At 38.0% G+C, this 26307-nt stretch overlaps 1 protein-coding gene and 1 pseudogene across 8 annotated transcripts in view; both read left to right on the plus strand.

Moving 5' to 3' along the window:
• ARHGAP24 (Rho GTPase activating protein 24) overlaps window positions 1–26307 on the plus strand; it is a 472122-nt gene that overhangs the window by 81335 nt on the left and 364480 nt on the right. For 7 of the 8 annotated variants that reach the window (XM_036338571.1, XM_036338610.1, XM_036338582.1 and 4 more), the window contains one exon: window positions 1888–2087. In XM_036338571.1, coding sequence (XP_036194464.1) covers window positions 1888–2087 — 200 coding nt within the window. Of the gene's footprint in view, window positions 1–1666; window positions 1772–1887; window positions 2088–26307 lie in introns of those variants that run through there. The other variant, XM_036338592.1, reaches the window with a different exon arrangement.
• The window catches only part of LOC118665298, a 49842-nt pseudogene continuing 28139 nt past the window's right edge, over window positions 4605–26307 (plus strand).

A 26307-nucleotide genomic window follows, 5' to 3' on the forward strand; every position in this document is an offset into this window, starting at 1 on the left:
ATGTTTGTTTTAAGGAATACCTTTATAAGTTCAGCTTTATAAGTTAAGGTATTTGGTCAAAGAATAAATAGGTGCTGATGAAATCACAACTTGTGTAGATTTGAACAATTTAAATACCGGGAGACCAAAACGATTATTTAGAGTGGTCTAAATAAGCATACTTATTATCTAAATTATGTTAAGCATTTACTATTCATTTAGAGTGAGCTTTACATGGTTCCTTATACTTGGTCAAGTAATGTAAAAGAAAAGAGATGAAAGTTCCTGCCCTGAGGGCGTAACAAACTGTGAAGCATTGGGCATGATTCAATCTGCACACACATGCACGCACACGATGGGGGAATGCTCCCTGCAGGAAGGTGTTTCTGACTTGGGAATGCCTTATGCAGCAAAGGAAGTTTCAAGATGTTTTATAGAGATGAGGGCTTATTTAGTGAGAAGGATGTTTCGGTTTAAAAAGGAAACTGAATATTGAATGAGACAGATGGTGGTCAAGTGGCCTACTTGAGCTTAAAGGTAGTTTATAGAGATGGAGATGAAAGCAAGGATGGCGATAGCTTGGAATGCATGCCAGTGGAAGAGGCAAAGCTACTGAGAAGATGGTTGAGATGCTCACAACCTGATTAATTAGAGCCAAAGTACTGCTTCATCTCTGCAACTGGGAGAGCAGGACTAAAGTCAGAAACTAAAGGTCCAATAATGGAAGGTCTGACCCTGTCCCTTCAAAGAAGAAACTTAAATAACTAAGGGCTGACAATGGGAACTTCATGGAATTTAGAATTAGGACGGTGTACATACAAATCAATGGAAAAATCAATGGTGAAAAGTAGGACTAGACAAAAAGTCAGTTTGTTTTCTGGAATCAAGCAGAAAAGTAGGAGCTTTGTGCCTGGAAACAACAGAACAGAAATATTCTGTTTTATTACTTAGTGTGTATCTTTATATCCTCATCAAAGATACAAGGGTAAGAATGGACTTTTCATACAAATATGCAATATTAGTAAGAATTTGCAGAAAGCCTTCGGGGCAGGAAAATATCTTTTATTCTTAGCCACTTGTCTCTGCTTCTCCCAGAAAGCCACCTCCCCATTTCACTGTGGCAGTTCAGCTTCTCCCCTGGTGATTAAGATTTTCTCTACTATAAACTAAGTTCCTTGCCATGTATTAGTATAGTGTGTATGATCCTATACTCCTTCACACATAACCTTGCAACATTCTTCATCATGCAATTGACTTAGTCCTGGTATTTGAAGGAAACTCAACTGGCTGAGCTGTTTTTTTTTTTTTTTTTTTTAATTATTTTTTTTCTCCCTAAATTTTTCAGCTGCACTGATTCCTGACCGGCCAAAGAAACTCTCAATAGGATACACTTTGGGGAAAAGGGGCCAGATACATCTTGAGAAATTTTCACATATGTAAAACAAATGTCTTCCATTGAGGTTTTTAAAATAGTCCCTTTAAACTTTAACATGTGTCAGGCTAGAGTTTGCTCAGATAATCACAGGCCTGTGCAAATGGGCCCCAATCAGTACACACCAGACACAGAGGCCCATTATCATGAGAGTTATGGTTTTTGTTGGTTGATTTAGTTTAAAAAAAAATTGCTTCTTAACACATTACCTCCAGAAATTTCCCATCTTTAGATCTACTTAGTAAAAAAGGGATGTTATTGGCCAGCTGACTAGCTCACTTAAGGAAGACACAACAAATTCCAAGTTTTCCCCAGGCACAATGTTGTCAGGTTTGTGGTTTGCTTCTAGAAATTTGGCAAGTGAGTTGATATACATTTTTCACTCCTCATCCTGTTTTTTTAAAAGAAGTATGAGTAATTTTCAGGAGTGAATATATCACGCACCTTATTATCTCTTTTGTTTGTTTGTTAAATAGGAAAGCCCATCAGCTTGATAATGGAGGAGAACAATGACTCCGCTGAGAACCCCCAACAAGGCCAAGGGCGGAATAATGCTGTGAAGTGTGGGTGGCTGAGGAAGCAAGGAGGCTTTGTCAAGACTTGGCATACCCGCTGGTTTGTGCTCAAGGGAGATCAGCTATATTATTTCAAAGATGAAGATGAAACCAAGCCCTTGGTAAGTAAGGAAATAAAAAGCACTGTGTGTCCAAGCGCCCTAAGAAGTAAAGGGGTTTGCATGAAACCGATAGTCTCCTTCAGTTCACTGGCATCTTTCATATGTTTTCTCATTGTTTACCGTGGTTCAAGATGATGAACTTGCAAATTGAGGCCAAGAGGCAAATTATATTTGTATAATATTAATTTTGATTTCTACTAAGCTGGAACATAATGTCTGAGTCTCTCAAGCAAACTAATTTCATGAGAAAATGTTAATGGACCTCTGCTAGAACATACATATTGTAGCCAAACATCTTTCCTTTTCTCAAAAATAAGTTGGAAGCAAAGGAAGACTGTACATGAACCTTTCAGTAATTTCTGGGACACCTTTAGTATTAATTCTCTGGGGTGCTTCCCTCCACTTTAACTCATATGAAATATGGATGTGGAGCTAAAGTGAACAATGCTGATACATCCAACCAGCATACACAATATGTTCTGGGAAGAGTTTCTTTGTGGTTCCTAAGTGGTCTTTTATTTGCTTATTACTTAGTCATTTTCTCAGCCACAAATCTCTAAGCTGCAATGTGGGAGAAGAAAAATCTCTTTCTCCCTGTAGCTACAAGGCTTTTGTTTAGCTCTGATCATTGCTTATCAGTTGATGAAAGGAGATATGAACTGAGGTATTGCATCACCTATGTGTTTTTCCTTCCTTTACATCAAGAGGACATATGAATAAGAGAAGAAACATTTTAGATTCATTTACATAAACATCCCTAACAGTATGTTCTTGTGGCTACTTCCCTTGTGTTAAAGTTCAATGACTTCAGAATTTGGATCAACACTCTGCTTTAGTATTTTAAATTCCTCAGACATTATAATTTTACAGTTTTTATTAATATAATTGAATCAGATAAAAATAGTAATGTCAATGCATACTCCAAACCTCAGTCATTATTTGAAAATACTATTTTTTTGAGCATTTACCAGAGCCAGGCATTAGACTAAGAATTATTTATATTGTTTTATGAAATGCTTAAAATAATTCCATGAGGTAGGATTATCTCCATGTATGCATTCAGAGACCAAGGTTTAGGTACAATTCAGATTACCCAAAGTTAGACAGTTTTGCCTTTAAATAAGTCTAAGTTCCTATGGCCTCAGCCAAAGACTTCACAAATAATTAATGAGAATATTCCATATTGGGATCATGACAGTTATAGTGCATTTCTGTACCTGTTATTGCATTCATCATAGAAATCAGTAGATAATCTGGGATTATCATTACAGATGAAGAAATAGAGATATCAAGTGATGTAACCAAGATCTATAGAGATAGCAGTAAAGCAGTAGTCTTTCTTTTGTTTCTCATCTCATACTGTGTTCTTTTCTCATTGCACCATGTTTTATACTATGTCATAGTTACATAAATGTATTATCTTGAACATATAATCACTTTACTAAACTGAGGAAAAGGGATCAGGTTAATGTGAAAAATCGTGGAATATGGGGGATCCAATATGGGGACTTTGATATGGAAGAACACATTGAAATACATAGGAGGAGTATGAGTAAGATTCAATGTTTCATCCTGTAGACTGGGTTGTTAACCAGGGTGGGTATGAATTAAATGACTAATTAGGTCTGATCCTGGACCTAAACAAAGGATTAGGGGAGCTACCAGAGAATGCAGGAGCTGAGTGAGTGGAGAACTGAAAGCAGACCTAATGAAAGTTCTCTTTGGTGAGCTTCATGTACCTTCTAGTACTGAGGGTAGGATACAATGGATCAAGCCCGAGTTCAATGTTTCTAAAGTGTGAGGACTTGCAGGTTTCAGAGAATATGTAAATGAACCCCCCCCTTTGAGGAACTCTGCCCTAAACTGTTCAAAGACGATATCATCTTATTTATTGCCTTGGCTATGCTTCTCTAAGTAATTTCTCAGGTCTGCCTCGTCATAGAAAGTATTCATGCAGTGTCTTTAACTTTGATAAAAGTTTGAAAATATAAATAAGAAAATGCAAAAACTTCTGATTAATGCAAAAGAAAATTGGCCTCAAAATGAAAATTACTTTTTATTTATTTTATTTTATTTATTTTATTTTTATTTTCTGAGCCTTTTCTTTTTTTCTTTTTTTTATTGCTTAAAGTATTACAAAGGGTATTACATATGTGTCCTTTTTTTTTCCCCGCCCTTGACAATCCCCTGGCCTCCCCTACCCCCCAGTGTCTTATGTCCATTGGTTATGCTTATATGCATACATACAAGTCCTTCGGTTGATCTCTCCGAATTTTTATAATATTTCTAAGGTAAGTTGTATTTTCATATTAGTATGCCACTACTATTTGTAGACTTATAATAGCTGAAATGAGCAAAATAGAGTTGTATTGACAAGAAAGTACTAATTCTTATACAAACCAAACATCGCCTACCATCAGTCCCCAAAGAGTTTTCTTACTAGTAAGTAACAAACAGAAAAAGAGTGCCTCCCTTCTGGTGCACAGCAGGGCCAAACACTAAACACCTAGAATTGCAATGGAGAAATTGAAGTTGCTTTATTGCCTGGTGAGAATGGGAAGTTATTGCTCTAAACCTGAACTCCCGAAGGCCAATCAGAGGGTTTTAAGAAGTTATAGAGAACAGGTATGTGGAATCACTGGTGGGGCAAGTTTTAATTGGAAGATTTTGGAATGTGATCATTTATGGTGAGGGCTTCAGCACTGGATCTTCCTGGATCCTTTGCATCTGACAGGGTCCCAGTGTTCAAGGTCCAGTCAAGGCCCAATCCCTTGGTTCCAATGGGAAGGGGCAAGACTTTGCCCCGGGGGCAGCAGTGGGACAGGGGTGGCACAATCGCAGGGCTGCCTCTGTGAAATGCCTTAAGAACTGTATTGATCACTAAGCTGCTTAAAGCAAGCAGGACCAGTGGTCAATGTGATTCATGTGCTGTTTCATTAATTTTTCTTCTATATATTATTTATTAAAGATTTGCTACTAAAGCAGTAAAATTTTGGGATAAATAGCTTATACACATGGGATAAATAGTATATATGTGTGTGTGTGTGTGTGTGTGTGTGTGTGTGTGTGTGTGTATATAATCACATTTCACAGCAGTACAAGCACTGTGAATTTTAACATTGCACTTTTAAATTTTAACCTTTCACATTGATGTTTAAGCATGTGCACACAGAATCAGGTTAAAAACCAGCAATTTCTATACCATATAATTGCCTATGCATGAACTAATTTCTTCCTTTAAAGTAGATTCTTTAAGTGAGGATAGGTGCTTGTCACACTGTAAGTGCTAAAACATTTTTAGATTAGTTGGTGAGTGAGTCAGTAAAAGTCTATAGCCATGTGGGGTTGGCCAGAACCGGGCACTGTGAGTAGTATTGCCTATTCTCAGCGTCATACCTCAAAATCACAACTCTGTATTTACAACAATAATGTTTAAATCACATTAAATAAATTCTGTAGAGATATATTATAGAATAACTTTTAAAGAATTGATCACCTCAATGCAGAACAATTGAACACCTTGAAAAATGTTTACATTGGGAAATTAGTAGTTGTCATAAACGCCCTCATTTTATAGACAGTGTATGTGTTAATGTGTGTGTGTGTGTGTGTGTGTGTGTGTGTGTGTGTGTGTGTATTGACCAAGGGGTAGTAATGAAAGGCAGATGAGGAACTAGAAATCAGATTTCCTTGCTCCTGATTCAGGGTTTCTTCAGCTTAGCCCTTTGCTTGCTCACAAATCTTCAACTGTTCTTTAGATTTGCTTTCAGTCAGAAATACTTATTGGTTGTTTATTTCCAATATTGGCATTTTCAAGCATAAGAATGTCCTAGGTCTTCACGTATTTTGATAATGGTCAGTTCAATAATACTAGAGGAAATGTCACTCATGAAATGAAAAAAAAAAATCATTCTTTTAAGTATTCCTAACCAGTGAAAAGTGTTCAATAAACTTATTCTAGATTTCTTTTCCCCTTTGTAGATGGAATTTTAAAAATGAGAGTATTAAAACTCTTGAACTTTTGTCCCTCCCATCCTCAAAAAGTTCTCTAATATAATAGAACTTTCATTGAGTTTCTCAACAACTCAATAAAGAGAGGAAATTATATCATTAAGCTTGTTATTAAAAACTACCTAGTTGTTGAGGAAAACATATAGGGTGGGGCAAAAGTAAGTTTATAGTGTTCGTATGGAAATAATGCAATAATTAACAACTAAGAATACAAGAATAAACTCTGTGTCTCACGTACTCACAACTGTAAACCTAGTTTTACCCCACCCTGTATAAGCAAAATTATAATTGGACAGGTTACCATGTAAGTACTGAAGGCTCTGAAAGCACAGGTATAATTAGTGCCAGGAGTGAGTGGTGACTGTCTGAAGGGCCTGGGAAAGGCTGCACAAAGCAAGAGTGGCCCTTACCTGGAGTGTTGAAGGTTGGTGGGCATCTTCCAGGTACATGAATTCAGAAAAGAGTTCAGAACAGAGGAAAGACATGGAGTTGTAAAATTAACATCTGTAGGTAGTTCCATATTGAGAAGGTAGTGAAAGGACAAGAAATGGGGCTAGAGTGGTTCTCAACCTGTGTCTTGCGACCCCTTTGGTGGTCGAACGACCCTTTCATAGGGGTCGCCTAAGGCCATCCTGCATATCAGATATTTACATTACGATTCATAACAGTAGCAACATTACAGTTATGAAGTAGCAACGAAAATAATTTTATGGTTTGGTCACAACATGAGGAATTGTATTTAAAGGGCCAGAAGGTTGAGAACCACTGGGCTAGAGAGATAGGTGGAGCCACGACATAATGGGATGCATGTGTTGCACAAAGAGAACGGATTCTCTGGTAGGCAATGCAAAGTTATTTTCATAACACCTGTGCTATTAAAGCTACAAAAACTGCACTAATTTGTTAGAAAGAAATAATGGCAGCTGTTTCCTGTTGTATTACTCTGCAAGGTTGCCATAACAAAGTACCATAGACTGGGGGGGGCTTGATTAATGGAAATTTATTCTCTCACAGTTGCGGAGGCTGGAAGTCCAAGATCAAGGTGCTTCCAGAGCTGGTTTCTGGTGAGGCCTCTCTTCTTGGCTTGCAGACAGTCTCCTTCCCTCTGTGTCCTCACATGGCCTTTTTTCTGAGCATAGGAGAGTAAGATAGCTCTGGTGTCTCTTCTGTTTATAAGGACAGAAATGTTAGTAGATTAGCCTCACCATTAATGTCTAATTTAACTTAATTATCTCCTTAGAGGCCCTATCTCCAAACATAGCCACTGGAGGGTATTTTGGCTTCAACATGTGACTTGAGGTAGAAGGGCACAATTCAGTCCACAACACTTAACATGTTTAAAACTATGTGATGAATATAATTTTTCACTTAGGTTTTCCTTCTAACTGTTGCATCAACTATTACGTCTACTAGAACCTAATGTACCTGTTTCAGTGCATTACATACTTAATTACTTGAACCTAATATTGGTATTTCATGTTCTTTTTCAAATTGTACCTTGGTCTCCAAATATTCCATGACTTGCACAAGTGTGAGAACCCAGAAAGTCTCCCGGCCACTTTTCTTGTACGTTCTTTTTGAGCAAAAGTCAAAAGTGATTCTAGGTTCACCTCTCTCAGGAGAGAGTGCCTGATTTGTAAACAAGACTTTCCAGACCTTAGCCAGGGTGCCCCCAAATGGAACTATTTTATATTTAAGATAAACCAAGCTAAAATGTGTAGCATTCTATAATTTTAAAAATGGAAAACACTTCAGTTCTTCAGGGCCAAAACTCTGCCCAGAAACCACTTTCGACAGTGTTTACACTTACATAGATACAGATTTTCATAACTGATTTTAAAAATAAAGTTTATTTTGATTGTTTATGAAAAACCAAATAAAGAAAAATGATGTACGCAGCCAATTTTTGAACATACTTTAATGCATCCATAATGTCTGTCACTCATAGGCCACCACTATAAGAATTTATACTACTGTATTTTTCCAGCATTTAGGTAATATTTTCTTTTGTTTTTTTAATCTCTAAAACAAGTTAAAAATTATACTATAGAGAAGAATCTATTTTAAAAAGGTCTCCCACTCTGGCCACTGTGACTCAGTTGGTTGAGCAGCGTTCCATGCACCAAAATATTGACTATTTGATTCCCGGGTTGCAGGCTCAGTCCCTAGTAGGGGGCATACAAGAGGCAGCCCATCCATGTTTCTCACATTGTTTCTCTCTCTAAAACCAATAAAATCATTTTAAAAAAGATCTCCCATCCAACTGTGCACCCTTTGGGTTTTGGATAGCTATTTAAACAGTTTTAAAAAACAGATTTAAACTGGATTTGTGACAATATCTCTTTGGCTATTTTTTAAAAATAATTATGATAAATGACTGTGGCCTTAATTATAGACACTATAACATGTGGGAATCAACTGAGTCAGAGATAAAGTATGTTTATTATAGTTATCCTAAATAAGTGTAGGCATTGTTAAATGAATCCAGTGATAAATATCTAGTGCCTTTTTGGAACCATCTGTTTTACTTCTATCATGACATGTATTGTTACTTAAATAATAGCTACGTATCAAATTAGTGAATGTCCCTTGGTACTAGAATTTGATGCTGGAAAGCATTGATTTTTAAAAGCCAGTCTGAGACTCCTAATAAAATGACTAAAATCCAAATAGGCACCAACCCAATTAATCTAGTCTAGACTACAATAGGTATTGATCCAATTGTGTGGGGAGGCTTTTTCTGGACATGATGAAGATGACACTGTTAGATCACAATGGATTTTCTTAACTTAGAGAACAAAGTGATTTTGAGTGAATTTTAACCTGAGGGCTGACCTCTAAATGTGCATGAATTGATTACTGATTTAAGAATAAGCTCTAATTCTATATATTTAATGAAACTGGTGAGTTAATGAAATCTAGAATTCTCTAAGGCAACTGCTGTTCTCTTTTAAAATATATGAACCAGAAGAAGCCAAAACCTTGTTTATGTGATTAAAATAACACTAGAAACCTTAAAACTTGGATTTTATCTTCAAATCTAAAACTGAATTTCTAGGTATCATTTAAATTTCTTGTACTTAAAAGGACACACAAGATGGTATTCTGCATCATCATAAAATTTTAGGAATTCTTAGTTCTTTATGGAATATGATTATGTCAAGAGAGAGTATTATTAACATAAAATATTATTTTATTCTGCTAGTAGTTGGGCAATTTTTTATTGCTTGCAGAAGTAATTTAGGCATGGAATTTTTTATTTTGGAGTGGTCAAAACATGGGTTTTTGAGTCAAATTGTTTGTGTTGAATCTTAATTCACCACTTAATAATTCTGATGCATTGCCACTGAATAAGCTGATTTAAGCTTTAATTTACTAATCTTTACAATGAGATAATAATAATACATACCTTGGGATATCATTAAGAGTATTAAATAAAATAATTTATGCAAAGGATCTTAGAAAGCAGTAGCATATAATAATCATAAAATAAATATTAGCCATTTTTATACTATTAGAATGATAAAAATAGGATTTCTTAAAGTATTCAACTACTCATTCATCCACTTGTGTGTCTTTTTTTGGTATTCATCATATATTTATAGATTTCTAATGTGCATACCAATGCGATAAAGATTTAAAAAGAAGAAGCTTATTTCTTTCTCAAGTGAAAGTCCAAAGTGATTCTAGGTTCAGTGAAGGGAGTCTGCTTTAAATGACTGTTTAGAAACTTAGGCTGCCAATGATTTTGCAATTTTAATTTTTGACTCTCAAGTTCACCATGGGGTCATTTCCTTCCCAGATTTAGAAGAGGGGGTATATAAGGAAGCATTGCATAACGGTTTAGATGGATCAGGTATGGTGATAGCTCTTATCACTTCTGTGCACATTCCGTTGGATGGAACTGAGTCGCATAGTCATGCCTAACAGCATAGGAGGTTGGCATAGAGCCTAGCTTCATCCTGGGAGCAGAAAAGAACATGGGTATTAAAAGAGAGTTAGCAGTCTCTGCCTCAGGTGATCAAATCATTCCAGACATTCATGAAGATGGTGTTAAATTCCAAATGATGTTATAGATCATTGCAGTTACTGTACAATGTAATGAGTATTTTAATAAGGAAAATACAAGGAACCATTGGAGGCCATAGTAGGGGCACTTATAACTACTTTAAGGTTCAGGGAGAGCTTTTTAACGAGAATTGGGGGAGGATATAGCTTTATCACAAGCTATTGGCGGGGATGGGGTATGTGGCAGACTAAAAGGAATAGACCATGGTCCTTCAATAGCTTTTTTGGGGAATTGACAATGGTCAAGTATTTCAGTACTCAAGAATAAGTCAAACAGTGATGAGATACGAATTTGGAGAAGTAAACACAGACAATATGAGTCCAGTAAGGAGTGTTAAGGATTGTATATTTTATCTTGATATTTTATATTTCCCCTGCTTTTATGTGCTCATTTCCTTGACTTATCACAAAGCACTTAATATAGGGATCATTCTATGTATCGTTCATTGTGAAGGAATTCAAAATGCCCACCTATCCAAAAAGGCCTCCTCTGACAGTCCTACAATTCTGTCTGGTGTTCCTATGTAGTACTGCCTATTTTGTCTTGTGACATTATCTCTTGAAAGATGATTGAAAAGCAACTGTGCTACAGATAAATGCTTCTAGCACCACTTATTACTTAAGCAAGAATTGTGGGAATGCCGGCCAAATCACTTTTGACTGTAGGAGGAAGAACTGAGAAGCTCTGTGGCTGCTGGAGAGGTCATCTGTGGTGAAGAGCAGCAGAGGATGTCTTTCTTGGACAAAGGCAGAAATTGATGGGAGGGGCATGGTGGCCAGAGGGACCGCAGTGTGAGAGAAATATCATAGTCATAATTTTCTCCAGAACTGCTGATCCAGAATGGGCATTTCCCTGGGAAGCAGTTGAGCTCAGTTCTTTTATATACAAATTCAGGAGTCATACTGCCTGGGCTCAGTCTGACTTATAGAGGAATACTACTCAGGTTTCCACCTGGATGTATCTTGACTACTCACATGGACCACTTCATTTTTGACACTTCTGGTCACCAAATTTGGGATTGGGGATTTCTCCACAACAAGAAATTCTCTAAGACACCATCTGGGTGTCTTATTCCTCCACCACTTCAGATGCCAATTGTAAGGAGTAGGTCCTCAGGTTACTCACAACTTCTGTCTGCTTGACTACAAATGGGAAGTTCCCATAAGTCACCTTCCTGGGTTTGATGAACTTGCTAAAGCAGCTTACAAAACTGAGGGAAACATTTATCAGTTTTTTAAAGGATATAATAAAAGATACAGATAAACAGCCATGGAAGCTTCATCATGCAGGCCTAATCAAATATTAACTTTATTTCAAGCTCCAGTCTCCTCTTTGGTGGATAGGGGGTTGGGCTGAAAATTCTAAACTTCTAACCATGGCTTGGTGACAGCCCCATCCAGGAGCCATCTAGGAGCCCACCCAGAGTAGCTTTATTAGAATAAAAGGTGTTTCTATCAGCCATGAAATTACAAGGATTCCTGTCAGGAGCCAGGGTCAGAGCCCAAATATTATAATAAAAGATGCTGTCTTAACACTTAGGGAATTATAAGGTTTTAGGAACTCTGTGCCAGGAACCAGGGTCAGAGACCAATATGTCTACTTTCTATTATTTCACAACTCCATCACTAGTTATAAACCTTGGTTAAGTTACTTGTTACTTACTTGGTAAATTACTTCTCTGAAAGATGTAAATAATAATAATAATACTTATCTCACAGAGTAATTATTAGCAAACATGAAATGTTTCCAGAATACTTATACAGTACCTATCCACATATTCAACACTTAACTATTGTTGTTACTGTCATTATCATCACCAGCATTTTTACCATCTTTGACCATAAGGATACCCTGACACAGCAGTTTAGAAGTCAGGATCTGTAATATACACCTTATTACTTGAATAATGAAGGAAATAACAGATGATCAGTTCATGTAAGTAATGCTAACCTCAAAGCAGAGGAGAACTTGTTTTCACTTGTGACCTATGCTGCCAAAATACTGAACTCATGGAAAAAGCCTTAAAAAAAAAACAATGCTCACCTTTGTAGTATGTCTTATTTTTTGCTTAAATTACTTTTTGGGCTCCTTCAAAGCTTATCAAAATGATTATGATGACAGCCACAGAGACTTGAAGGATTCCCTTTGCAAAACTGGACCACCCAGAGAGAGGCAGCCCTGGTTTTTTTCTTGTCTCATGCACAGCATGTACCCAAGTAAGCACGTGTATCTATTCAATACCAGTTTGCATAAAGAACTACTGGAGTAGAGTCCCTTGAGTTCTGCTTCTAACATTTACTCATATTGACTGAAGACTTTTGTATTTGTGATGCAGTTCAATATACAGAACCAAATAGTCCATAGATGGACTTTCCCTATCTTATTAGAATAACAGGTATAGTTCAATTATCCCAAGTACTGGAGAAGAGGATTTTTGGGGAGGAAAAGAATGAGTAAAAATGCAATTTGAACATTTACATTTTTAGTGTTTAGAGTAATGTATTTTAAAAAGTTGCTTTAAAAATATTTATTGTTGAAAGTATTACTACATATGTCCCCCTTTTTCCCCCATTGACCCCCTTCTGGCCTCCCCCAGGCCTTCACTACACTATTGTCTGTGTCCATGGGTTATGCATATATGTTTATTGGTTTATTTGGTTTATTTACCCCCCTAACCTATGAATATTTGAATAGTGCTACTTATTCTTTTAGGTTTCTTTTGGGCACTTGATCTTCCTGTCTTTTCTTCTTTAGCTTCATCCTTTCCAAATCCAGCTGCTCTCTGTTTTCTCTAGCACTATTACCATATGTTCATTCATTCAATGGCAATTTATTAATTGTAAACTACATACATTGTAATTTAGAAAACATTTGATCACATTTTATGTAGAAGGATTAAATCCCAGATGCAGGAGCTATTATTCCCACTTTCTGGAATTTGGCTCCTTTCCCTTCGCATGATGTCTTCAAGGTTCAGCCATGTTGTAGCATGTATTCGTACTTCCTTTCTTTATATGGTGGAATAGTATTCCATTGTTGCCGGGGTCCAACCCCAGCAGGTCCAGGGGTTCCCAAAGGCGTAGACGGAGTCGGCGAAGAAGGAAGGACACGGAGACAGTGTTCAGTTGATCAGCAGCCTAGTCAGGATCTCCAGCCAGGATCTCCAGCCAAGTTCTGGTCTGGATCTCCAGAGAGGTTCTGCTGTTTATTGTCTTGTTACATCCGTATTTATACCAGTTGATTTTAATCCTGTCAATTTCTATTACAAAGGTTAGGGCGTTTCTTATCTCCATTCCAGGGAGTAAAGATTATGTAGCTTAAGCATGATTGTTTGTAGTTAAAGTGATTAACTACCCGCCTGGCACTTAATTAAGGAGTTTCATCCCCTCCCTAACTTCAGGGAAAAATCCCTACCTGGGGAAACAACCTTTCTCGGAGAGGTGACCTTGGTTAAAACACACAGCACTAAGGGGAGCAAACATATTAAGAACAGTATGCTATATACGCCAGGTCCCTTGAAACATATGCTGTGCAGATGTTTCTATCCTGCAGCGACTGTGTCAAGCAGCAAGGATGGACCGGCTTCCGGCACATTGTATCAACAATCCACATTTTGTTTATCCATTCTTCAGTTGACAGACATTTGGGTTGTTTCTACTTTTGGAGTATTATAAATAATACTTTGTACATTCAAGAACAAGTTTTTGTGTGGACCTTTTCCCCCTGCTTTAGCTCTCAGAATGGGCAATACACGCACAACACTGGCTGGAATCTCATTACCTGGTGACCTACCTTCCCTGGTTAAATGTTAACTCCTGGAAATTCATTTCTGGTTGTCATGACAAATGTGGTATTGCAGCCTCCTCCACACGGCCATAGAATTTTATCTGCCCTGCATCTTTCTCTAGTTCTTTCATCCATTACTCAGGGATAGCTGCAGAGTAGCCCAAGCAATGACAAACTGAGGAGTGAGCTGCCAGACTGCCCAGCTGCTAGTGATTCTCCTGGTGTTTCTTTTCTCTTGACCTGAGAGAGTCAGGGCTTCCCCCAAGACATCTTTTCACAGATGGAAAGGAGAAGACAGGTGTGGTGCTGGCCACAGTGGTGGTATCTGGTTGAATTTGATTCTATTCTGTTGTCTCTTAGAACAGCAAGGCACTTAGCATATCTTTATTTCTGGTTTTATATTGCAGAAGTTATTCTGGGATAATAGGATAATTCTTACTCAACACCTTATTATGAAAACTTATACTTTTACATTTTTTTTTCAACTACAACTCCCAGTCAAATGTATATTCATTTTTCTCCCAGATAAATGGGACTAACATTCTCTCATTAACAACTAGAGGCCTGGTGCATGAAATTTGTGCATGGGTAGGGTCCCTACACCTGGCCAGCGATCAGGGCCATAAGGGCCTTCCAGCTGCCGGCCAGGGCCTCCCTTCCCTGGCTGCTGGCTGCCTCCTAGGGCCTTGCTTCATTCTGCTCTGCCTCCTGGTGGTCAGTGTACATCATAGCAAGCAATAGGACTCCTGGTCTCCCAGTCGAACTCCTGCTAGGACACTTTGCATGTTAGCCATATATATATATATATATACACTAGAGGCCCGGTGCACAAAAATTTGTGCACTCGGGGGTGGGGGGACCCCTCAGCCCGGCCTGTGCCCTCTCACAGTCTGGGACCCCTTGGGAGATAACGACCTGCTGGCTTAGGCCTGCTCCCGGGTGGCAGAGGGCAGGCCCAATCCCTAGGTACAGCCCCTGGTCGGGCTCAGAGCAGGGCCGATTGGGAGGTTGTGATGCCACCCTCAGTCACGCTCAGGGTAGGGCCGATTGGGGGGTTGGGGCACCATCCCCTGTCACACTCAAGGCAGGGTTGATTGGGAGGTTGCGGCGCCACCCCCTGTCACGCACAGAGCAGGGCCAATCAGGGGGTTGGGGCATTTCTCCCTGTCACGCACAGAGCAGGGCCAATCAGGGGGTTGGGGTGCTGCCCCCATCACACACAGAGCAGGGCCCATCAGGGGGTTGGGGCACCGCCCTCTGTCACCCACAGAGCAGGGCCCATCAGGGGGTTGGGGCGCCGCCACTCTCACACTCAGGGCAGGGCCGATGGGGAGGTTATGGCTCTACCCCATCACACACAGAGCAGGGCCCATGGGGTGGGGGGGTTGGGGAGCTCCCCCCTATCAGGCACAGAGCAGGGCTGCTCAGGGGGTTTGGGCGCTGCCCCCTGTCACGCTGATCCCGGTGCTGGGAGGCATATTACCCTTTTACTATATAGGGTAGAGTCCTGGTGTATGGGTGGGGCCGGCTGGTTTGCCCTGAAGGGTGTCCTGGATCAGGGTGGGGGTCCCTACTGGGGTGCCTGGCCAGTCTGGGTGAGGGGCTGAGGGCTGTTTTCAGGCTGGGAGTGACTGATGTTCCCAACCGCTCCTTTTTTTCTTTTTTTCTTTTTTTTTATTCTGGGCCAGCTTTACCTTGAGGCTTGGCTCCAGCTCTTAGGCCTCCGCCGCTGAAAGTAGGTTTCTGGCCTTTGCTTACAATGTTGCGAATCTGCTGGCTGAAGTCCTGCGGTATTTGTTACAATGTTTCTTAAACTGCCTGCTCAGAGGCCTGCAGCCGCAGACAGGGAACGTTGGTTTCCTCTGTCACTGAGGCAAGCAAGCCTCATGTTAGTTTCAAGCTGCCTGGCTACCTGCTGCCATCTTGGCTGACAGTTAATTTGCATATCTCACTGATTAGCCAATGTAAAGGGTAGCGGTCCTACGCCAATTACCATGTTTCTCTTTTATTAGTATAGATATATATTCTAGAGATTGTCAAAGTCCTTCATGTGTCTGATTTCTTATGATTATTAACTTGAAACATATTCTGTTCCATTTTTGAGCCAAGTACCTTGACATATACATAAGTATGATTTTTAATACTGTAAAATTCTAAAGCACCAAAGATATAGTTTCTAATTTGTGATAATATTTTCTTCTAATTCATTGCTCCTGTTTGTGTCACAGTCATTAGAAGAGATTAACAGAATCAGTTTCATTTATTAGCAGAACCCTCAGTTCATCTTTGTGAACCTGGATTTCTATGTAAAAACATTTTTTTAGATATGGAATTATAAATGCTTACATAATACATCATCCCTCACTAAAATAAAAAATATATATATTTAGATAGATAGATGCACAACTTTTACTTGGTTTACCTATGGCCAATCTTAAGAAATTCTAATATGGATGAATAGAATAAAGAACCGAATCTGTAGATATCAGTTCAGTGCCCTAGTTGTGGGTTAAATATACTATAGTCCTGGCCTAGCTTGCAGTATGCACAGATTATTTAAACAAACCAACAGTGATCCTAACTTAATTGTGTTACTTAACATTCATGTATAATCTCCTCCAAGGAAGACATCAGCAATTAAGATGCTAATGCATTTTCAAATAGCTTTGTGGTCCATATTCCTTTATCAATTTGAATCCTTTTTAGTGTTTTTATTTTAAATGTGTAAATTTAATACTTATATTTGCTCTATATTTTAAAGGACATTTCCATATTTTGTTAATTTTTGTTTTTTATAATAGATAATAGATATGGTAGTACAAGAGCCAAAGGCTCTCCTGGGTTATGACTTTATTCTTCCATTAATGAGGTACTTCATCTTGCATTAGTAACTTCTCCTGTGCGTCCTCTATCAAATGAAGAGATAACACCAATGGTTTTACAGTTGCTTCTTGATCCCAAGTTTCTACAAGTTTTGCTTAGCCCCACAAACACTCCTGTTTTCTAAAGTGTAAAGTCTCATGATTCTCCCAGTGAGCTAATGCTTTTGTTTCCTAACACATTGCATTTGCCTGTAAAATATGCATGGTAATATCCATAGATTATTTTAGAAACGGACAATTTATTTTGAAAGTATCCTTATGGAAAATGAGCAGCAACTCCATTTTCAAACTACACAAAGATTTCATAAATGTTCTCAGTGGTTTATGTTAGTCTGCATTTTGAATATTTAGGCGAAAATCTTTGGTGAAGGCAGTTTTAGTCATTATCACAGGCAGTGACACAATTGCTTATCTAAAATACTCAGTTTTCAAAACATCCTCTTTAAAGTCTCATAGTTTCACATGCAATTATAATAAAAAGGCAGTGTTTATTGGAAATGTTTCTTTTTCTGACTTTTAAAAAATGACTGAGAATATTCTAAAGATACAACTGACTTTGCTTTCCTTCCAAAATTATGAGATACAAAACATAGAAAACATGTCTGTTTTTTTTTTTAAAAATATATTTTATTGATTTTTTACAGAGAGGAAGGGGGAGGGATAGAGAGTTAGAAACATCGATCAACTACCTCCTGCACACCTCCTACTGGGGATGTGCCCGCAACCAAGGTACGTGCCCTTGACTAGAATCGAACCTGGGACCTTTCAGTCCACATGCTGACGCTCTATCCACTGAACCAAACCAGTTAGGGCCATGTCTGATTTTTTAAAAAACATACTTAAGTCATTCATCAAACTGTTGTTTACTGCTTGAAATTCTATCAATGAATTCAGTTTTCAAAGCAAAGACTGCGGACATTCTTTGTATCACTATCCAAAACCTTTACACTTAGGTCAATTTAAATATAGGGCATTAATTTTTCAATTCTTATAACACATCTTAATATTATGGGGGGAAATACACCCTCAAAATACTTATGTATCTCAGGTTAATAGTTTGGGTTGAAAATTGTATCATATTTTAATAGATATATTTGAACCACGTAATTTGTTTTGATCATAGGAATAATCATTTTTAGAAGCAATATTTGTTGTCTTTTTAAATTTACATGTCTCTGAGCAGCGACTTCAACAGAAATTGCATTTTTGTTTCTGACCTTTTCCCCTCTTATATTCTAGATTGGGAAACGGGAGTTATGCAATGCTGTCTATCCCTGAGGACTTTTATTATGTGGATTTCACACAGCTACTACTTTTCTCACTTTCTGTTTTGATGACTGAGATTTTCAGATTTTCTCTTGTAAAATATATTAGCAGTCTTCTGAAATCTCAGGAGCTTAATAAGAAAATAAGCTTTCTTATTTTTGAGTATAATTAACTCAAGCCATTCTTCAAATTTTTTTTTTATTGGAATGGCAATTAAAAATAGTTTTAATAAAAATTGAAGATGAAAGGGAGTAGCTGTTTATTACAAACTGTTATGTTATGCTCTGTGCTGAGCACTCTACTTACATTTTTCTCTTATTAATTCTCACAGCAATACTATGTGTAGTTGTTTTTTGTTGTTGTTGTTTTTTGTTGTTGTTTTTTTATAGGTGCAGAGACTACATTTTGGAAAGGTTAAAAATATATGCACCAAGGCTAACAATTGACAAAACTAGGAAGAACAGTAATGGAAATAATATAAGGCCAGAAAGGGGGGAAAATATTCTGAGGTGGTGGGCAAACTACAGTCAAGAGATTTTTGAGTTTTTATAATGATCAAATAAGAGAGCAAAAAAGAAGACATGGATACTTACTTTAATAAATAAGAATATAGTTTCCATAGAGAATAACCCTATACTATTTTTTTAAAAAAAATATGTTTTTATTGATTTGAGAAAGAAAGGAAGGGAAAGGGATAGAAACTTCAATGAAAGAAACATTGATTAGCTGCCTCCCACATGCCCCCTATTGGCAATCTAGCCTGCAACCTGGGCATATGCCCTGCCCGGGAATTGAACTGGTGACCTCTTGGTTTATGGGTTGACACTCAACCACGGAGTCACGCCGGCCAAGCAAAACCCTGTACTTTTTAAATAAAGATGACAATTTAGAGGCATCTACAGAGTTCTAGGAATTATGTTAATAACATAATTTTTAGCGAGAAGTTCTAGGAGAGGGGTGTTGGCCTTCTGTGGATGATACTTGGCTGATTTGGTGGTATGTTCAAAGAGTATGTATCTATGATTGGCTGCAGACCCTGCTAAAATACATCTACCTACACCTAATACTCAGTTTTTGCAGCCATTCATGAAAGGAACCTCTATAGCTCTGTAGGCTTTTGCAGGCGGCCCCCCACTTGTATTTGTTTCACATGACACCACTCGGATCCATCACTGCCATCTAATCTAAACCTGGGCTTTATCTCTGGCTGTCTTTAAAAAATCATGCAGTGAAGAGGATTCATGGACAAAGCAGATGTGATGCATTCCGTTTCTGACACAAGACAAAAGTGATGCATAGCAGTGGCTGATGAGTGTCTGCTAAATTACTACGATACCTAAGATAGAAATGGCAATTAAGGACATGTACTGGGGATGGTCTTCTTGGCCATGTGACAGGGAACTGAGGAGGGCACGCACTGGTCTAGGAAACCCACCTCTCACTCGTTTTTGTGGATTCTCTGGAAACAAATCTGAAATTAATCTTTGGGGGCTGAAAGGAACCTGAAAGGATTCAGGGGAAAGGTGCTCTTTTAAACCGCATATCCATTTCAGGGTTATGGCTTTAGAAGACAAGAAGGCCATGGGACTTAAACACCTGACGATACGGTGTTGGAAAATAGATTTGGGCACTTCTAGCAAGAAATAATAAACTCTGTTTTACATACTTACAACTGCAAATCTACTTTGCCCCACCCTGTATTTAAAGTTGCTTTCCTTTGGAAGTACATCTATCTGACAAATAGTGACCCAAGGAAGCAACATGTTAATGGGTGAAATAAATACAGTTGGACTAATCCCTCATACTTGATAGAATAGGACTCTTGGCCTTCTTTCCCTTCCCTTACCCCCTTCTGTATTAATTCATGAATTGATGTGTGCATGATGACATATGCCAGGTATAGTGCTTGCTATAAAACAAGCCTTGGGAAGCTCAGCTGTAATGAGGGAGACAGTGAAATGCCGTGTGAAGGAAATGAATAGACACCTTGACAGACAATGCTGATACAGTGGTGTTATGGTGGTGGTGGTGGTGGTGGTGGGTGCTGAACAATGACAAAGACCTAGTCATGCAAAGAGAAGAGGGAAAACAGGCCTTTGTGCTAGTGGCTTTGTTAGCAAGGGGTTTCTGGTTATCACTACCTTTATCTGGGAAATGGTTTCAGCCCAACCAACCGGCAGGATTGCTTTTCTCCATCAGCCAGTCACATCATGTTATGTGTGCACATGACTGGACTCTCCACTAAAGCCTCCTGTTGCTTTTGAATCCTAGATTGGTGATTTCCTGCTTGCTAAATTCCTTGTGCTGTCCTTTAATGCAGCAGCTTGTGTTTGTTTATTTGCTTAAGAGAAAATAAAAGTATGTATCATGTCACTCTGCTCTACCCTGATTCCCTTCTATATTCTCTGACCAGCTTGGGGGAGAGGAGTGGAAATTAGTGGCTTCCTCCTGTGAATTCCTGTAGAATCCAGTGAACATCTGTTTGATAGCACATCTTGTAGGATTGCTATTATCTTTCCTATCTTACAGTGACTCCTTGAGTCCAAATACCTTCTCACATAGCACACTGTCTGGCACACAGTGTGTACTTAATTCACGTCTATTGACTGAAGGAATCATAAACTCATATTCAACAAGACCATTTGATTCTTCAAAGTGTGCGGTTATAACAGTAATTATGCAGGAGTACACATTTTTCAAAATGATTACTCCACTTTTACAACTGAGATTAGTAATGGGAGTTCAAATAAACTAAATCTTCACTTCATTTTCAAAGTTTTAAAATTTTAGCCTATGCTCAGCTGGTATGGCTCAATGGTTGAGCATCGAACATGAACATGGAGGTCACAGTTCGATTCCTGGTCAGGGCACCTGCCCGGGTTGGGGGCTTGATCCCCAGTGGGGGGCATGCAGGAGGCAGCCAATCATTCTCTCTCATCATTGATGTTTCTATCTCTCTCTCCCTCTCCCTTCCTCTCTCTGGAATCAATAAAAACATGTTAAAAACAAGCAAAACTTTAGCCTTATATATTATTGTCAATGTGAGGTTTATAACATCCTTAGGAAGGACTATGAAGGCTGTGATTATGGAAGTTTTTGTACCTTGAATACTTAACTTCTCCTTCTGACACATAAAATTTCTAATTTAATGTTAACTGATTTAAAGTGGAGAAGCATGAGCAGCTGTCTCCTCTCTAAAGGTCACCAAGTGATATTCTTAGACATAAATCACCTGCAAGGTGAAGCTTGCAGGGGAGATGACTTTGTGAAAGAAATTGCATTGGGCCTCAGAGGCACTGGCATATGATGGACAGAGATTCTGTAAACTCACCACCTCCTTTTACCTCTGCAGAGCGAAGCGTCTGTGGGCATTTGCATGGATGTGAATTATTTTTGATAACAAATAAAATTGGGGTCTAGCAGGGATCAGAGGACCTGGATTTTAGTCTTAACTCTGCTACTTAAAACCTGAACAATTAATAACTCTAGAGCCTCATTTTCTCATCTTAAAAAAGAAATAGGCTGCATTGGAAAACATCAAATATTTCTTCTAGTTTGAATTTTGAAAACCGTTGAAATATACCTTTTATTAATATTCTATGAATTCTATTAACTTTTTTAATGGAAAAAAAAGGCCAGAGGATATCATTGTAGCACTGGTAAACTTGACTGAGGGAAGGACTTTTTATTTTTTTAATTTAATATCTGAACAAGTTCTTTTTATCATGTAATCATGATAATTGCCAGTTTGGGGGCATGTCTGCAAACTAACTAGGTAATGAATCTGGTTCCTGTTAACACCATCTGCACCTCTGGCTAATCCATTAGCCAATGATGTATAGTAAAGCTTTCATTTCCTTTGGTTCAAAATATCAAGTTATCCTTGCCTTTGATCCTCTCTTTTGAGCTTAATAATTCGTCTTTAGATTCAGCTAGAGACATATTGGGTTGGTTAGAGTGGAGGCTGGGTGTGCTTCAGGGAAAGCCAACTTAACAAGTTTTTTTGGTTAATTTGCCACAGAGGCACTTTATCCTTCACAGCAACAGTACAGGACACTGTGAATTTGGGGATGAAATTTTGTATTTTGTGTGTTTTTTTGTACCTTTTCTTTGAGGTTTCAGTTTTGAGACAGCAATTAGCAAAAATCTTTGATATACATATGCAGCACATATTAATTCTCTATGTTAAAGAAGGCGTTCAAAGGAGACTAAGGAGTTGGAAAAAATAAAATATGGACTTTTATTTGACAAATGTTTCCTTCCAGTTATAAGCTTGGAAGTTAGATCTGGTTATTTTTCAAAGACATTGCTACAAATTTTCATACTATGCCCCATTTTTGTGCCAATTACTGTAATGCATATGTGCATCTTAATTTGGATTATTCCTTTTTAAGAAGAGAGGGAGACTTCCCTCTTAAGGCAGTTGTTAATGTGTGATTGCAAGACAGTGAATTGTTAGTTCAAAGATGCTAATGTTTAGAAAATGACTATCTAATATAAATGAAATGTTATTTTGTCTTGAATAGGAAAACTTCTTCCAACCCTCTTCTCCTCTCCCTCTTCTTCCAGTGCTCTCTATAACCCTTCCTTCCTTCTTTCCTTCTTTAAAAACTTAAAATGAACATTCATGGAGTATCTGCCATCTATCTACCATGCTTATCCTTCAGGAGACCTCCTTTAGAGTAGACCTAATTTTACTGCTAGACGCCCACTACAACTTTTATCAAAATTATTAATGCATTTTTAAGTAGACCTTAATATATGTTTATTTAAATGTAATATAAATACCCTCTCTGTTTTCAACCAGTTTGCCACAATTCTTAGAAATGTGTATAGGGGAAAAAGTTAAAGAGCAGTCAAATATAAATGAAAACCATTGGTCTTAGTTTTTACAACTGCAAAATTAAAAGAATTGACAGAGATAATTTCATAAAACTCCATGCAGCACCACTCAGCTGTAGGATCTGGATTTTTAACTGATTTGCTAGCATAGTTAGGGGATTGGCAATCACACTTCTACCAATTATCATCTTTCATGTTGATCAAAACACACACATCTCCATGGCATTCATTCTGGAATTAGCAAGTGAATCTGGAAAACCAGAATGGCAAAGAATAATGCTGGAGTGCAAAACTTTGGGGTCCACATGCTCACCTGAAATAATTAGTTATGAGGCATGCCATGTCATTAGTTAAAATAGTAAAACTTTAGGAAAATTTACTTCTTATAAATTTCAGTGCATTCAAGATTATCTCTGCGATACTCACTTGCACACTGACATTTCCTCACTGGAAGGAAGAGGGAAGGACTTGCAGCTACGGCCACTATGCAAAAGGATTGTTTTGAGCATTAAATGAACTGCTTGATATGAAACACCTGGAATGTAGAAAATATTAAGTAAATGTTAGTTAGTAGTATTACCATACCACATCCAACCAGCATCACCACCTACAACAACACAACCAACTTATGTTATTATTAGCTTTACTGTCAATTAGATGTGTCAAGGTAGAAACAAAAAACAAGTTTGAAAACCTTTCGCCACACATACAGTCTAACTAACCTATGTTCTTAGGCTAGGTTTTGCAAATGTGGTCCCACCTGTCCTTTCCTTTCCAAGTCAGTCCTTTGCCCACTCTATCTAAGCACCCCTTCCATTAGCCTGATAAATATCTTTGAAATCTTTCTTGATATAACATTGCAGACCAGCCACAGTCAGACTGCCTTGGCTAGGTGGCTCAGTTGGCTGGAATATCATCCTGTACAGAAAAAGGTTGCGAGTTTGATTTTCAGTCAGGGTTGTGGATTCAGTCAGGACATGCATGGAGGCAGCCAGTCAATGTTTCTCACATTGATGTTTCTCTCTTCCTCCCTGCCCCACCCCCTTTCTCCCTTCTTCCCTCCCTTCCTTTCTCTCTAAAAAAATATTAATGAAAGCATATCCTTAGGTGAGAATTTTAAAAGAAAATTGCTTCGAGTTTGAATGAGAGATGATATTTATCTGTCAGCTTAAACTTAGATTTAGTAGACATCAACTTGACCTTTTAATTGGTATATAAGTAAAGGAATCTTTTTTATTTTTTATTTTAGAGTACTTTCTAAAACAATGTCATCTCTTCTGAGTACAAGAATGAAAACATTAAGAGTTCATCAGAAAATAATAGTGGCCCATTCTCTCTAAAGTATGTGGTTTGAACAAATAATGTACCTCATGTATTGAATAAACCTTGCAGAACATGGAAACGTTCCTCCTATCAAACAACTGGTATATATTGAACTACTAACCCAAACACAGCAAAAGAATAATCTCTTTCTCAGGTTGATAGAGTACAATAGTCAATGGGAAGCTGCTTTCTATTCAGATACCCAATATAAGAAGATCCCACTAGAAATGAGTATTTCTTGGGTACAGTGGGTAGGTTGTTTATTTTGTGCCCAGTTCATATTGCACCTAAAAAGTGATAACATAAAGCACTTAACTATACACAAATCAGGTAGTAGCTATAGTTATCTGGTAGGCATGAGGCAAAGTGGCAAAGTTTCTTTAAAGAGCCAAGCCAAGCTTACCTAATTTGAAATTCATCTATAATAATCTATAATAATAAAATCATAATATGCTAATTAGACTGGACAACTGAACGACCTTCCAGATGTCATTCCGGATGTCCTTCTTTAGACAAAGCCAGAGACAGAGGTGGTTAAGGGCGATGAGGCAGGCAGGCAGGCCAGTGGTTAGGAGCCAGCAGTCCTGGATTGTGAGAGGGATGTCTGACTGCCGGTTTAGGCCTGATCCCTGAAGAGAGGGTGCAGGCTGGGCTGAGGAATCCCCCCTCCTGTGCATGAATTTCATGCACTAGGTCTCTAGTTGTTTCATATTTTACTGAAGGTCAGTGTGTAGCATTTGCTCAGAAATGCACATAACTACTGAATTAGAAAATCAGTACCTTCTTTTCCTTTGTGATGTATGTAAAAAGACTTTGGGGAGCATAATGGAAAGTTTCTGTTGAATAACTGGGTTTGGCAGAGAAATATAATAAAGGAGGATGGACAATGCCACTCTAGTATGAAACTACTGGTAATTCAATGAAGACACCACTGAGATATTTTATAGAAAAACCAAAGACACTATTTTTCAAAATTCTGTAAATATGCCTGCGTACATAATTTTACACATGTATATAAATGGAATCTTCCTCATCCAGCCATCACCACACTCCCATCTTTTCTTACCAAGGTCCTTCATGTTTACTTTCCAATGCTAGGAAGTATGTTTTTGACTTTTGAAGTACGACATTTTTTTGACACTCCTCTCTCCTTTTTCTTTTCATCTTCTCCCCAGTGAAAAATGTCCTATGTTAACAAGCTAGAGCATATTCTTTCATATTTTTCTATATTCACACACATATATGAATAATTATACCTATCAGTACTCATACTATCCACAAATATAGGGATGTATGTTTCTTATCAAATAATGTATCATATCATGCCTACTTTTCTCCATCCTGCTGTTCTCATTAACAATACTTGGGTAAATCCCTCCAAGTAAACTAGCATAACCTGGATTCATTATTTTTGTTGGCTTCATAGTATTTACCACTGTAATAATAAACATCTATGTATGTGAAAATTTAATATTATTTTGCACATGAAAACTTAGTTTTTCTACCTTTACAGTATCACCATTGGTGACCTTATAAAGCTTTTTGGTATAGACAGAATGGAACATTACAAGTATAAACCACATAATGCCAGAAATGTGCTTTAATTTTCTTTGAAGAAAACTGTGATGCATGTTTATGAGTCCAGTTTTACTCAAGGATGCTAAGGCCTACATGCCTTGCAGTCTTTTGTGCGTTTGGGAATGGAGCCAGAATTGTGACAGCATTGAAGGTCAAGCATGAAGTAGAGAGTAGGAAGCCAAAAAGATTAGGATTCAAGGTCCTCAGCCCTAAAATATAGCTATGTAGAAACAACTGATGAGTGGGCATTTCCCGGTCTCTGCTTTGTCTTCCCTGAAAATATTGTGTCCCAGTGATGGTTAGATGAGTGCTGGATGAGGTAAGAGAAGAGAAGAAAGACTGAGCCTTTTCACAGCTTCAAAGAATTCTTTTCTGGTTTAGCTTGGGATGCCTGTGGTTGTAAGGGAGATAGTTAAAATCCTGCATCCATTTTCATCACCATAATCTTACTTGTCCTTCAATT

Source organism: Myotis myotis, unplaced genomic scaffold (assembly GCF_014108235.1).
Source record: "Myotis myotis isolate mMyoMyo1 unplaced genomic scaffold, mMyoMyo1.p scaffold_m19_p_1, whole genome shotgun sequence".
NCBI classification, from domain to species: Eukaryota; Metazoa; Chordata; class Mammalia; order Chiroptera; family Vespertilionidae; genus Myotis; species Myotis myotis.